General features: G+C 42.1%; 1 protein-coding gene across 2 annotated transcripts; it reads right to left on the bottom strand.

The window, feature by feature from the left end:
- Window positions 1-4,409: 4,409 nt before the first annotated feature.
- Window positions 4,410-11,962, bottom strand: LOC135522503 (prolactin regulatory element-binding protein-like). 2 transcript variants are annotated; one of them, XM_064948806.1, is made up of 10 exons: window positions 11,789-11,962; window positions 10,255-10,431; window positions 9,850-10,039; window positions 9,235-9,485; window positions 9,051-9,131; window positions 8,782-8,909; window positions 8,494-8,667; window positions 5,408-5,480; window positions 5,165-5,324; window positions 4,410-5,061 (listed from the first exon to the last, which is right to left on the bottom strand). In XM_064948806.1, exons 2-10 carry the CDS (start codon window positions 10,387-10,389, stop codon window positions 4,967-4,969), a joined length of 1,287 nt encoding a protein of 428 aa, XP_064804878.1. In that variant the 5' UTR covers window positions 10,390-10,431; window positions 11,789-11,962; the 3' UTR covers window positions 4,410-4,966. The 2 variants fall into 2 exon arrangements, with proteins under 2 accessions (XP_064804878.1, XP_064804879.1); XM_064948807.1 differs by having other exon boundaries at window positions 9,235-9,482.
- Between the last annotated feature and the right edge of the window lie 2,411 nt (window positions 11,963-14,373).

Below are 14,373 nucleotides of genomic sequence, written 5' to 3'. Positions count from 1 at the left end.
TGATTAGTCTGTTAGCATGGAAATAACTGTGAATTTGCAGGGAGCTAATGTGACCATTACAATTAGAGCATGCTAGCTAACTCGCTCTTACAGCAATAACATACAAAAGCAGATCCCAGGATTCCCCCAATATCTAACAGTTACCATACACATATATACAGTGCCTTGCAAAATTATTCACCCCCTTGGCGTTTTTCCTATTTTGTTTCATTACAACCTGTAATTTAAATTGATTTTTATTTGGATTTCATTTAATGGACATACACAAAATACTCAAAATTGTTTAAGTGAAATTTTAAAAAGAACTTGTTTAAAAAAAATGTTTTAATTAAAAAAAGAAAAGTGGTGCGTGCACATGTATTCACCCCTTTGCTATAAAGCCCCTGAATAAGATATGGTGCAACCAATTACCTTCAGAAGTCACATGATCTGTCACATGATCTCAGTATACACCTGTTTTGAAAGGCCCCAGAGTCTGCAACACCACTAAGCAAGGGACACCACCAAGCAAGCGGCACTATGAAGACCAAGGAGCTCTCCAAACCGGTCAGGGACAAAGTTGTGGAGAAGTACAGATCAGGGTTGGGTTATAAAAAATATCATAAACTTTGAACATCCCACGGAGCACCATTCAATCCATTATTCAAAAATGTAAAGAATATGGCACCACAACAGACTTGCCAAGGGAGGGCCGCCCACCAAAAAAACTCAGACCAGGCAAGGAGTGCATTAATCAGTGAGACAACGAAGATACCAAGGATAACCCTGAAGGAGCTGCAAATCTCCACAGCGGAGATTGGAGTATCTGTCCATAGGACCACTTTAAGCCATACACTCCACAGAGCTGGGCTTTACAGAAGAGTGGCCAGAAAAAAAGCCATTGCTTAAAGAAAAAATAAGCAAACACATTTGGTGTTTGCCAAAAGGCATGTAGGAGACTCCCCAAACATATGGAAGAAGGTACTCTGGTCAGATGAGACTAAAATTGATATTTTTGGCCATCAAAGAAAATGCTAGATCTGATGCAAACCCAACACCTCTCATCACCCCCAAGAATCTCATCCCCATCCCCAACACCAAGCATGGTGGTGGCAGCATCATGCTGTGGGGATGTTTTTCCATCGACAGGGACTGGGAAATTGGTCAGAATTAAAAGAATGATGGATGGCACTAAATACAGGGAAATTCTTGAGGGAAACCTGTTTCAGTCTTCCAGAGATTTGAGACTGGGACGGAGGTTCACCTTCCAGCAGGACAATGATCCCAAGCTGCTAAAGCAACACTTGAGTGGTTTAAGGGGAAACATTTAAATGTCTTGGAAAAGCCTAGTCAAAGCCCAGACCTCAATTCAATTGAGAATCTGTGGTATGACTTAAAAATTGCTGTACACAAGCGGAACCCATCCAACTTGAAGGAGCTAGAGCAGTTTTTGCTTTGAGGAATGGGCAGAAATCCCAGTGGCTAAATGTGCCAAGCTTATAGAGACATACCCCAAGAGACTTGCAGCTGTAATTTCTGCAAAAGGTGGCTCTACAAAGTATTGACTTTGGGGGGATGAATAGTTATGCAGACTCAGGTTTTATGTTTTTTTGTCTTACTTGTTGTTTGTTTAACAATAAAAAATATGGTGGTAGGCATGTTGTGTAAATCAAATGATACAACCCCCCCCCCCCAAATCTATTTGAATTCCATTTTGTAAAGCAACAAAATAGGAGAAATGCCAAGGGGGGTGAATACTTCCGCAAGCCACTGTACACATCAGGACATATGTGCATAGTGAACTCTTACGCATTATAAATATGGAAATAGAATACAGTATTTTAGAATGTGACCTACCACTTGAATGTCAATATCAGAGTGGGAAGAATTTAAATTTGCGATCTCCCCTTATCTGCAGGCATGACCGATGGCATAACACCTTATTGATATGTAAATTCAACCAAGCAAAATGTGTACATAAACATCAAATACATATTTCTGCACTGTTAAGTAGAAACATAGCCAACGTTGTTACACATTCATAATCAATGAGCAGAATGACTGTCTTACCACAATTAGCCACAAAATCCCTAGTTTCTTGAAACTGTCCCGTGACATTTTCCCTACATTTCCTCTATATGGGACAGCCCCCTAGCAATTTGTGTTCTAGCCAATGAGCTTCAGCCCCTCGCATTTGAGTGACAACTGGCAAAAGGCCTGCCCAGCGTTATCAAACGAGGTTGCAGGGCAGGCCCAACGACTCAGTGTTCGGCAGAAAGAGCGCGAGAGCAATGAGGTGGTACACATATCTGCACATAGTAAGCAATTTTCAGGGACTACTTTCAGACCACTGGCTAAAAAGTATACAAAAGTACCAGAGAATGTCTTTAAAGGCCCAGTGCAATCAGAAATGTGATTTCTGTGTTTTACACTGTATATACTTCCACATTATGAGGTTGGAATAGTATTGTGAAATTGTGAAAATTATGATAGTACCCTTTTAGTGGAAGAGCTGTTTGAAAAGACTGCCTGGAATTTCTGACTGACTTGGTGGGATGGAGTTTTGGCCTGCCAGGTTAATAGAACAATAAGAAAGAGTTCCAAACCTCTCTGCCAAGAACAGATAGTTTTCAGTTTTCCCCTCCCCACTCCACAGTCCGAACAAAATTCTTTCTCGAGAAATTGCTCTTTCCTAATTTTTTATTCTTTTTGATAATTTTAATTTAAAATAATCACTTAAAGGTACTTAATAGTTACCCAGAAATTATTTGATATTGAAATAAAACCGTCTTCATTCAACCTTTTAAAGGTATATTCTGCCTGCCGCTGTAACAGAAATTGAACAGAGGTAGAGCACACACTCCTTGAAGTTCTACCCATCCGTGATCAAAGGCCTTTAAGTAGGGACAATTGGCAAGTCAATTCTGATTTTAAAAAAATGTAATCCAACTGCTGGCTGGTTTAAGGCTAAAACCCCATCCAATGTGTCGTGTATGCCAAAGCCAAACAATATTGTGGCCAACATGCCAGCAATGCAAGCCTCTCAAGGTTTCTTGTTTCCTAAAGAAGTGTCTTTGTTGTCACTGGCAAAGCACCTATAAAGGTTATGATGTGAACTGGTGGGACCAAACATTTAAAATGTCCCAGATTACAAAGTTATTTATTCCACATGGTAGAAAATGTCCATTTTATACCTCTAATTTGTATCTCTAATATTTTCAACCTTGTGCCGTTATTATGCCCCTGGGTCATGTTCAATAAGGGTACACAACGGAAATCATTTAAAAAAAACGTTTTGCAATGGGAAACTAAAATGTGCCTTTCTTATTGGATAACTCCAGGTAGTCCCTCCCTGTTTTAGTCCGTCGTCTTCCATTTGGTGCTTAATGAACACGTCCCAGTGTATCACAGCAACCTTTCCATCTCTGCAACAACGCAAGTGCATATGCCAGGCATGTAGAGGGATGGTGGTAAGACGAGGGGCCAGAACCAAGCCGTTACATATTCAGGTACCCAAGACGGGCTGGTGGCATTATTTTAAAGAGTGTGGAGAAAGTGGAAGAGAAAATCATTAAAGCTCTTTAGTTGAAGGCCATTAAGCCTCGACAATAGAGATTCCAATAAAGTGTTTAATTGGTTGAAACAAACACAGATGAACTATACAGCTTGATGATAGTGTTAGTCAGCCATTTGAAACAAACCAAACACTCTCCATGGTGCTTTGGTCTAGAACATGCAGAATCTTGAATGCCATGCTACAAAAGACCATACAATGCTAATATAAAGTATGTAGACTCTGCAAGATACAGAAAACCATCACTTACACTGGATCATAGCCTGCCTCATCTTTTATTTTGGAACATTATCACTTTCTACCATCTTAGCGAAGTAGTGTTAAATGACATGTGAGTGGCTAGAGCACCCAGGACCACCACATTAATATGAATCAGTCGGTCCAGCTCTGACGAATCAGAGCAAGCCCTGGGCCCAGACTGAATGGTTGTACATAAACACATCTGTGGAGCTGTGTGAAGCAGAAAAAGACCACTCTTCCACCTGTCAATCTGGTTTAATGCTGGAATAGGCCTGAAAGGAGACGATTAGAGATACTATACAGGAGCCTTCAGAGAAAAACTTGCCAGGTCTTTCAACATTGGAAATGGAGCAAAAGGGGAGTCCACAAACACAATTTATTTAGTTTTTCCTGAAGGCCATGATGCCCTGTTGCCTGGACTGCTTTCCAGTCTGGGATGAACAATATTAGATAAAAACATTTGGTCTATGATACCCACTAGTGGACAAAGCAGGAAAAACAGGCCTCAATGGAAACTGGTACAGAAAGTCCATATGCAGAAATCTTATCCAACAAACTTTCTAAAATTACAAGTGTGTGTTTATGTATGCACAGGACAGATGGAGACAGACAGAGCAATGATTCACATTTTATATTTATAATTGTACATTTTCTTAAATATCTACGATAAAAAGGCCCCATCCTTTGCGCATTCATGATGATATAGAACTGAAGCTGAGCCCTTAACTCCCCACCATGGTATAAAATCAAAAAGAAGATTATGATTGATTGATACAGATCAAGAAAAAAAAGAGAAATTCTTGAGTCTTGCAGAATTGTGGGTGGAAGGAGCAAGGATGGTTCACTGGGCTGTCCTGAATCAGGGCTAGGGGTGACAGGGAAGGATGGGGGATATAAATATTGGTTAACGGTATAGTCATTGATATGTTGTTGGGTTGGGAGGATAGAGTTAAGAGTGGGTAAATGGCTCTAGTAGATGTAGTCCAGGGTTGGGCAAGTGTGGTTAAAATGTTCCATGGTTCGGTAAGTGTGGTAAGATAGGTAGGAGATGGATGCATGTTCCAGGGTTGAGTTGCGTCAGGGGAGTTCCTCAGAGGTTGTGGTTGTTGAAGATGATTGTAGGGCGGTCTGGGATTCCTTCATTCTCCCTTCAATTAACATCCCTGTCAATGTCTAAATGAATCCTGGGAAGAGGTGCTGCAGGAGCAGGACGGCTCCCACCACCATGAGGCCACAGAAGAACAGCACTAGCCAGATAGGGAAGGATCCTGGGACAGTGAAGATACAGGGAGAGAGAGAACGAAGGAGGGTGAAGGAAAAGACAATACTGCTCACAATGCTAAATCAATGCTACCAATTCAAACCACTTACTTCGGTTTCGTACCGTGTGCATCTGACAGCGGCTGTCCACAGCCACACTCAACATGGCTGCCTCGTTGTTCCCTTTGAGGCTCTGGCCTTTGGGAGTGTCAGGCAGGAAAGCCAGATCGGTCACCACAATGCCGTGGGACTCCTGCACATAGTACAACTTCTACAGAGACAATGAGACAAGATAAATAGGGAGTTACACAGGGATAAGCAAAGGCAGCTAATTATGTGTGTGTGTTTGTCTACCTGTAGTGAAAATGCGACATAGATTGCTACTGATCCCGTCACTGTCCCAAGGCCAAGAAAAGTTCCAGAGTCACTGTGGAACACAGCGAGAATTTAAAAAAAGAGCCACTGACTCCTGGTTAACAGGGAAGAACAAATATCGACAACAATTACATTTATTCAGGGATAGGCAGTATACCGTATTGATGCACATACCAGTTTGAATTTTTACTTCACCTTCTGTAACGGTATTTCAATGTTTGGTTTGTTAAAATGTGATACGCCACTCCATTTTTTTAAATAGTTTACTCCGCAACTTGAGTCGTCTCTCTCCCCAAGCTCTGCCCCATCACTGAAGGAGCGCAGTTGCTGTTAGACCACAAGATCATTTGCCGACAGTTCACTGCATGGTCAATGCAGCAGATTAAACAATATGTTGATGACAGCGATGCTGCTTTCCACTTTGCTTCTTAATATAAGTGTTCTATAATTACACTATTAGTTTGTATCTTACTGTCTGCAAAGAGCTAATTTGTATTTTCTTAGAACGTTGTGGCTAAAATCGTTTTAGCCGCTAATGCAAATCGCTAGTTAGCTAATAAATGTACTGAGTTTGAGCAAATGTAGCTAGCCAATACAGCCTGATACCAGTGCTGGTGTAGGCCTAAATCAGCATGTTGTTTATGCAACAGTATTTTCTAAATCAGAGAGGAATAGGCAAAGCATGAATATATTAGCTAGCTACATGAAGTAAGAGAAACTTCTAATGTAGCCAAAGTTTATAGGGTTCCACTCTCATGGGAAACACTTACCAACACTTTGGTTCCTACCCAGTCACAATAACGCCTCCAATTAGTATTAAAATTCCAAGTTCTATGAACACTTGCTTGGCCTTTTCATTCATTGACCTGTCAAATAGTGTATTCAAAGTGCCCACTATTACATTCTAACGCTCACCAGACAGTTTTAGGTACACCCAACTAGTACTGGGTTGGACCCCCTTTGCCTCCAGAATTGCCTGAAATCTTTGAGGCATTGATTTTACAAAGGTGTTGGAAATGATTGTTGATCAATTGGTGTCAAGGGACCTAATGTGTGCCAGGAATAAATTCCCCACACCAGTACACCACCACCCTTTACCATTTACACCAGGCAGGATGGGTCCATGGATTCTGCTTACATCCAATCATGACTCTGCCATCAGAATGACGCAACATCAGTCATCAGACCAGGCAATGTTTTCCCACTCCTCAATTGTCCAGTGTTGGTGACTGTGGCCACTGGAGCCGCTTCTTCTTTAGCTGACAGGAGAGGAACCCGGTGTGGTCGTCTGGTACAATTGCGCATCCATGAGTTGTGCGTTCCGAGATGCCATTTTGCACACCACTGTTGTACTGCACTGTTATTTGCTTGTCAGAGGGCAAGAATCTTGCCATTTTCCCTTCAACCTTTCTCATCAACGAGCTGTTTCACAGGACTGTTGCTGACTGGATTTCTTTGTCGCACCATTCTCAGGTAAACCCTAGACAAAGTCGTGCGTTAAAAACACCATGAGGCCAGACGTTTGAGATACTGGATCCGGCATGCCTGGCAGCAACGTTCATACCACACTAAATGTCACTTAGGTCACTCGCTTTGCCCATTCTAACGCTCAATCAAACAGTAACAATGCCTCAATGCCCGTCTGCCTGCTTTATATAGCAAGCCACGTAACACACTGTCTGTAGGAGCAATCCATTTTTGTGAATGGGGTGATGTACCTAAAACTCTCTAGTGAGTGTAGAATAATCATTCTATTTCCATGATTCCAACACCCAAGTGTTTTGATCTAAAATCTCAATACTTAGTTAAAAATAAGGCCTCGATTTTTTTTGTGCATATATTGTGCGCACCTACGTGGCAGTGTGGAAATGGTCAAATTAGATTAACTTTTGGTTGAATTTTGATTGTACATGTTACGGATACAGTTATCCTGTGAGTGTGTGTATCCTGTGTGTGTGTTTCATTTCCCTCCTTCTCCCCTCTCAGGTGAAAATCATCACTCCCCAATCAGTCAACAATCAATCATCAATCAATCATCAATCAGAAGACACACCTCCTCCTATTTCCTGACCTATCACAGTTCCTTCCCCATGGTTTAAAAACCCCATCATTTGTTTGTTCTAGAGCTCAGCTCAATCTCTCTGTAAATGTCATGTCTGTAGGTCTCTGTTTCACTCTCGCTTTGTGTCTTAACCTCTCTTTTGTTTAAGCACCTCATAGCACTTTGTCATCACCTGTGAGTATTGTTTTTGGTTATGGTGTTTGTGTTGATTGCTGGTGGGAAAAGGGGGAAACCAAGACAAGTCGCCCTTGGGCATACACTACCCGTAGGTGAACTTTGTTAAATACACTAGTTAGAACTGGGCGGACCACCCACTGTATTTTTGGTTAGTTAGTTAGCTGTTGTTAAAGTAGGCTAGTCTAGCTTAGGGGTGTTTTTGAATACTTATTGTTTCTTTCCTTGGGTCCAGCTCAGCCCCTTTTCCTGCTCCCCCCATTACCGTGTGTTTATAATTAAACCTAGAGTTTGACGGTAGATTTCTGTTGTCGTGGTTATTTCGTTCACACTTTTCCTTTGTCACAATAATTTGCATGAGTTATGTTACGGGTCTCATTACCATCCCCCCTAGACTGTCGGGCCAAAAGGGATTCGTAACAGTACAGAACAGAGAAAGCTCCTTTGAAAATCACTTCAAATGTATGTGTAGCCACCCTAGGATCATGCACAACTAACGCATAAAGCAAATTTAGAAATGTTACTATTCAAAAACATATCATAAATGTGAGAAATATTGTGATATGATATTTTGGCCATATCAGCCCTACATTTATGACACAGTAACGTCACAGAGAAGTACCTGCAATGAGCAGTTACGCAACCTTATCAGAGATTAACAAATAAGGCTCTTTCTCAATTCATCTTTGCTCAATTCCTCGCAGACTTTCTGATTTGCCTCCTCAAAATGCATTGGAAAAGGTGTGAGGGGAGGGATCTTCTCCAATTCAGAAGGGGGGGGCAAGGAAAGATTGATTGAATCCTAGGTATCATCTCCATCCTCCCTCACCTGACAGCCAGGGTGGAGATGACCTCAGTGCCGCAGGGGTTCGTCAGCATGGGTAGGAAATTCTGGCCGTCCCATTTAGAAAGGTAGCATTGTGGAGGTTTTCTGTCTCGTTTGTGGGGGATCTGGACGGTGTAGAGCCTCAAGGTGTCTTTCTGGTCCTCGACTTTTCCAAACCTAAACGGGAGAATAAAAAACGTGGTATGCTGGTGTGGCTATTGGATCAGAGCCATATGTCAGTGATGTAACCGGGTATATGAAAATTTGTAGGAGAAAGGGGTATGTGCTTGCCTGCAAGACATATAGCGGTATGACTTTGCTGCTATCTGAGGCATCTTCTCATGCCAACAGAGGCTCATGGCTAGCTGGTTGCCACTCCATATACTGCAGGCAAAGTCCCGGCCCACCGTCACAAGGTGCTACACAGACACACAAAATAACACACACAGGTCAGAAAACACTTACCAGTTTAGCTTGCGCATTATGTTTATAACCTTCTCATTACTGTGATTCCAACACAGACAAACATTGAGGACATATACTTATTAGTTGTTTAGTACCTTGTTATTCGGACTGATGTCCAAGTCTTCAATTTCCCCCTCATGGGCTTTGAAGTCCAACTTCTCTTTTAAGGAGGGGTACTGGTGAGAGAGCAGAGGCATTACAGTCAAGCTCAAAACCTGCACAGTAACAATTGGGGAGAAGTCGCAACATGGCGGCTATTTTGGCATAACTTAAACTCACCTCCCACACTCTGATGTGTCCGTCTGTCCCGCCAGTCAATAGGAGGCTGAGATCAGGACTGAACCTCACACACTTCTGGAGGGGGTCCTGGGGGTTGAGGTCCGACTGCACCTCCCCAAACGTGTCAACAGAGATCTGGGTGGTGTTATCATTCATCTCAGACACATTGCCCCTAGCAGCAGCTCCCTCACTACCCTTACCCCCTTTCCCAGCTCGTCTCCTAGCTGCACCCTGCTCACTGCCACCCCCTGCTGGAAAATAAGGGGCATAGTGATGTGTTAATGTAAGGCAGTGTTGCCCAATCATTCTCCTGGGGACCCAAAGGGATGCACATTTTTGTTTTTTTCCCCTTACCACAAACATACGTGATTTAAATAATCAAAGGCTTGATGATGACTTAATTAGATGAATCAGGTGTGTTAGTGCTAGGGCAAAATTAATTATGTGCAGCCCTTTGGGTCACCAGGACCAGGATTGAGAAACACCGATGTAAGAGATTAAATGTAAGATAGGAATGATGTTACAGTAAATATATCTGTAAAGATAATTTGAACTTTGTGTATGAAGAGGTTTATAAAACTGAATGGCAGGTTTTTGGGGGTGTCCCTTCCTTACCGTCTTTGGCTGCGGCCTTGCCCCTGGGCTGGCGTTGTCTGAAGCGCATGAGGCTGCATCTGCCGTCCTGCCCTGCGGCAATCACGTCCCCGCCTATTGCCAGGTTCATGGTGGCACGCGTGTCTGTGTCATGAGAGTGCACCAGGGTGGCACAGTGCTGGTCTCCTACCAACTCCAAACCCAGGAAGTGCTGAAAAGACAGTCCCAACTTAGCAAATACTGTACAACATTACTCAGATTTAATTAGATCAAAATAAATGCTGAATCACAATGTTTCTACATTTTCACACTTACATAATGCATGCAATGTAAAAGGGTGTGAAGACAGAGAAGAGACTAGAAATTGAGAGATTGTGCCCATAGAGCAAAACCATTACATGATCACCTAAACATTCAGTCGCTTACCACTGCATTCTTTATGCCTGTCTTGGAACCGCCTCCCCCTCCTGCAGTGATCACCCATCCTGTTTTGGGGTCCACTTTGATTGTGTAGAGGGGGAAGGGAGCCCTATACAGGTCTGGCATCCTCCGTTTGCCCATGGCTCTTGAAGGAATCAATCCACTTCAGGGCAAATTCCTTGTCTGTAGAAACAGATGCATGAGTACTCAAAATACAAGACAAAAAAACTATAATTGCTTTTAGCAATGCTGGTGTATTTATATACACTAGTGTTGCTTTCAATTGTATTTGGTTGCACAAAACAGTCCGTGTGAAGCCAGAAGTTAAATACAATTTTCGGACAACTTAGGATGCTGCACACCCTTGGCTGAACACAGTTTGCAACATCCTAAGTAGTCTGAAAATTGTGTATTAAAGACAGTACACATATTTTTCATGTTTTAGAAGATCCTGACCCTACCATTACAGGTGTTTACACTGAGCTGGGAACACAATCATAATTACATTAAGACCATATGGAGCCGGTGTGAGATTTGGGTCAGAAAACGTACCTCAATGCAGGGATGGGATATGCCACTGTACTCCAAATTGTATCTTCATCCACACTGCTCCATTGAAAAGATACTGCTAGTTTTCCTGGGAAACTGCCATATTTGGCTTCAAACTAGCTGAGGATGAAAAGTGACGTTTGGAAAAACTAGCAGTATTTCAATCTTCTCGATGGAGCAGTGTGGATAAATGTAACATTTGGAGTACAGTGGCATAACCCATCCCTGCAATTAAGTAGGTTTTCTGACCCATATCTCGCGCCGACTCCAAGGTGTGTTAATGTAACCATGATTGCGTTACGACCTCCGGTGCAAACAAGAGTAACTGTAGGGATGGTATCTTCTGTCAAGCCTAAGGCGCTTGCTACATCGTTTGCTAACTACCTAGAACAGGGGGTGGGTATAATTTGTGGAACTTTCCAACAGGAATCTGTTCCAAAAACTTTGTAAATAACAAGGTTTCCAACAAACAACGCGTACAAAGTTGTAGTGCGGCCGAATAAGATACCGGGTAGGGAGTGGGCTATTTCATTGTGTTTAACTCACCACGTTTATTCCGAAAAATGTCTGTCCTCACTCTGGTAGCCTATGGACAAACATTAAGAATAAACTACGTGGTGAGTTGATGCCTATTCGTTAGCAAGGTTAATTGATCGTGCTACATTATATGCGTTATTTTTTGGCTACGAAGTTTTTGGAACATATTCCCGTTGGAACGTTCCACAAATTATACCCACCCTAGAACAGGTGTTGTTATTTTAATGTTAGCTCGCTTAAACATCACATCGCGAAAGTCTTGTTAGCTAGCTACATAACTTGAAATCTTTGCAATTGTCGCTGCACAATAAATCTGTACAAGACAGTTTAACTAGCTAGCTAACTCGCCATCTAAGCTTTTAGCATGCCAGCCAATCATTAACGTTAACTAATTGAGCATGAATGGTGCACTGGGTAGTGTATGCTCATGTATTTGAGGTCTTGCAAACTCTACCTGTGATTTCTCTTCTGATGTCAATTAGTTGGCTACTATTCCCATTATGAGCTGTCACTGGCTGCACATATCTAATGAAAATAACGCTAAAGTTGCTAGGTAGCCAGCTTGCTACTTCCCTACATACACGTCAGCAGCGTGCAATCTGAGCGACCACGTCATTAAAGACGCCGCTGTACGTACACTGTAAAAAAAACACATTTGAACTAGACCTAGATAGACCACACCCCGTCGTTTCCAATGGGCGAAAAGTAATCATAGTGGACAGAACAAGCAAGGTGGGCAGAGCCGAGCACGAGTTAGCGAAATCCTATTGGTGCGTTCTAGCATATATTTGCATATTTCCGTTAGGTAACGTCTACTCTGTGGCGTGTGCGTGTGCAATAACTCAATTTGTTCTTGCGCTACTAAACAACGCATTTTTATACATGCATTTTTAACTTTGGCAAAGGGTAAAGTCTACAAAACTTGGTCCACCCTGTTCATAACAGATTCTAACTAGAATCTGGGGAACAGAAAACTGTATTAAGATCTCGATCTAAATCCAAAATCCATCTCACTCCATCTTCTCCCACTGCCAGCCACTGGGCTTCCTCTCATAACCATATTTGGTGGTGAGCGGAAATGCCAACCGGAGGCTTCAGATTTATATATCCGGTGAAACATATATCTCATTCGTCTGTGACACTGTATTGATTTAACTGTATTGTTGTTGTTTTTCTAAACACAATAAACATTTTAATAGCATTGCGAAACAAGAGACAAATATTTGCAAACAAATGTTTTACATAGATGCATTCTATTCTGCATAGAGCTAAACCTTCTGTAGATCATGGACAGCAGAAAAGATTTGCACAGGCCTATATTGGCCAAACAATGTATTGATAATAACACTTTCCTCATGCAAATAATATGTTTTTCGTTGTCCTCTGTGGCCAATGCCATGTAAAGCAATATGCACATCTGATGTTCTATTCTGATTCTGCCCAACAGGGTCATTCAAATAGTTAGTGTATTGGCTTAATCACATGAGAGGGGTGATGAAAAAAATGGTCTCTCTAAAACAATAGTGATACTGAGAGCATGATTGTGATTTTGTTATAGGACAATGTTCATTTATGAATCTAGAGAAAACCCTCACCTGATGAGAGACACGGTTAGACACAATCAACAGGATTCATTTGTCAGTCCACTTCCCTTGCCCATTTCTACTGGGAAGAGATCATTCTGAAAACCGGACTTGTATAATCCGCTTTAGCAAAGCAATCAATTGTTATGCCTCTGAATAAAATCATGACATTACATAATCATCTGTCAACTGTTAAAGGATGTACCCTAATCCATTGCCTCCATTGCCTCCCAATCTGTGTCTAATTTTGCACACCATCCTCATCTGTCCTACCTCAGCCTTTGCTGGTGGTTAAGAGCACTGTTTAATAATTATTGTTGGCTGTTCTCTGGGGAAATCTGTCTCTCCACGGCAACATCAGTCTTGGGATACAGCAATTAATGAATCACTTTTACAGAGTGTTACCTACAAGCCTCATCTATTTCAATGGGCTGCATCGAGGCACATATCAGTAGCGGTAGGTTAATTCTCCATTCTCAAAAATATGTCCACATGTGTTCTCGTGGTCTCTAACCTCTGCTTCCTTAACAAAATCACTTAAAAAATGAGGCAAAGGTTAGATCAAGGGGTGTGTTTATGGGGGGGGGGGGGGGAGCATGGTGACAAGGGAGAGGACCTTGTGATATGGGGTATCAAACACCCCAAGCTATAGATAGAGGAATGAATTCAGGGGGAAGTATGATTGTTCAATTTGGACCTGAGAGGAAGGGAGGGAGTTGTTGATGAGTTTGTTTCCAGTAAAAAAAAAGGTCCATGGTCTGGGTATTGACCACACGTTCAATACGGGGTTTCAGTGGAATAATCAATACAGGTCTAATGGCAGTGTCAACGAAAGAAGCCTGTCTCGGCAGGTTCGGCACAGCCAGTAGTGTTTCTGGGACACAAACAAATGACCAGACACAACAACCTGAACGCATCTCATAGTTAAAAAATAATAATGAACAACGACGCCATATGGTGCATGAACAGCCCTGGAGCACATAGACTAGACTCAGTTCCTGCTCCACACACACACACACACACACACACACACACACACACACACACACACACTGTTTGGAATTTTACTGCATTGTTAGCCCTAGTAACACGCATTTCGCTGCACCCGCTATATGATTTTCTAAACTGTGTAAGTGACCTTTGACTTAAAATAGGGTGGGCGTGAGCAAAATAAACTAATGTTGTGTAATGGACTGCTGCTCTTGTTTGAATTGTTCAAGCCGATGCGGGAACAGTTGTCGATAAGTACGCTATCAATTGTTCCCTCCCAAAGACTGGTTCAAGTGACATGCATATTTCTTTTACGGTGTTTGTTGGCTCCAGGGGTAGGCCCAAACCTCGAACCTTTTTTCCTTCTTTTTTAAAACTTTATTTAACTGTAGAAGTTGATCATTTGGTGTGATAATGGTCAGAGTCAATTAGTGCACTCAGACATTGTGCTGGTATGGCTAGAAGG

This window comes from Oncorhynchus masou, chromosome 30 (assembly GCF_036934945.1).
Source record: "Oncorhynchus masou masou isolate Uvic2021 chromosome 30, UVic_Omas_1.1, whole genome shotgun sequence".
In the NCBI taxonomy this organism is placed as follows: domain Eukaryota; kingdom Metazoa; phylum Chordata; class Actinopteri; order Salmoniformes; family Salmonidae; genus Oncorhynchus; species Oncorhynchus masou.
This window is presented reverse-complemented; position numbering and strand designations above follow the sequence as displayed.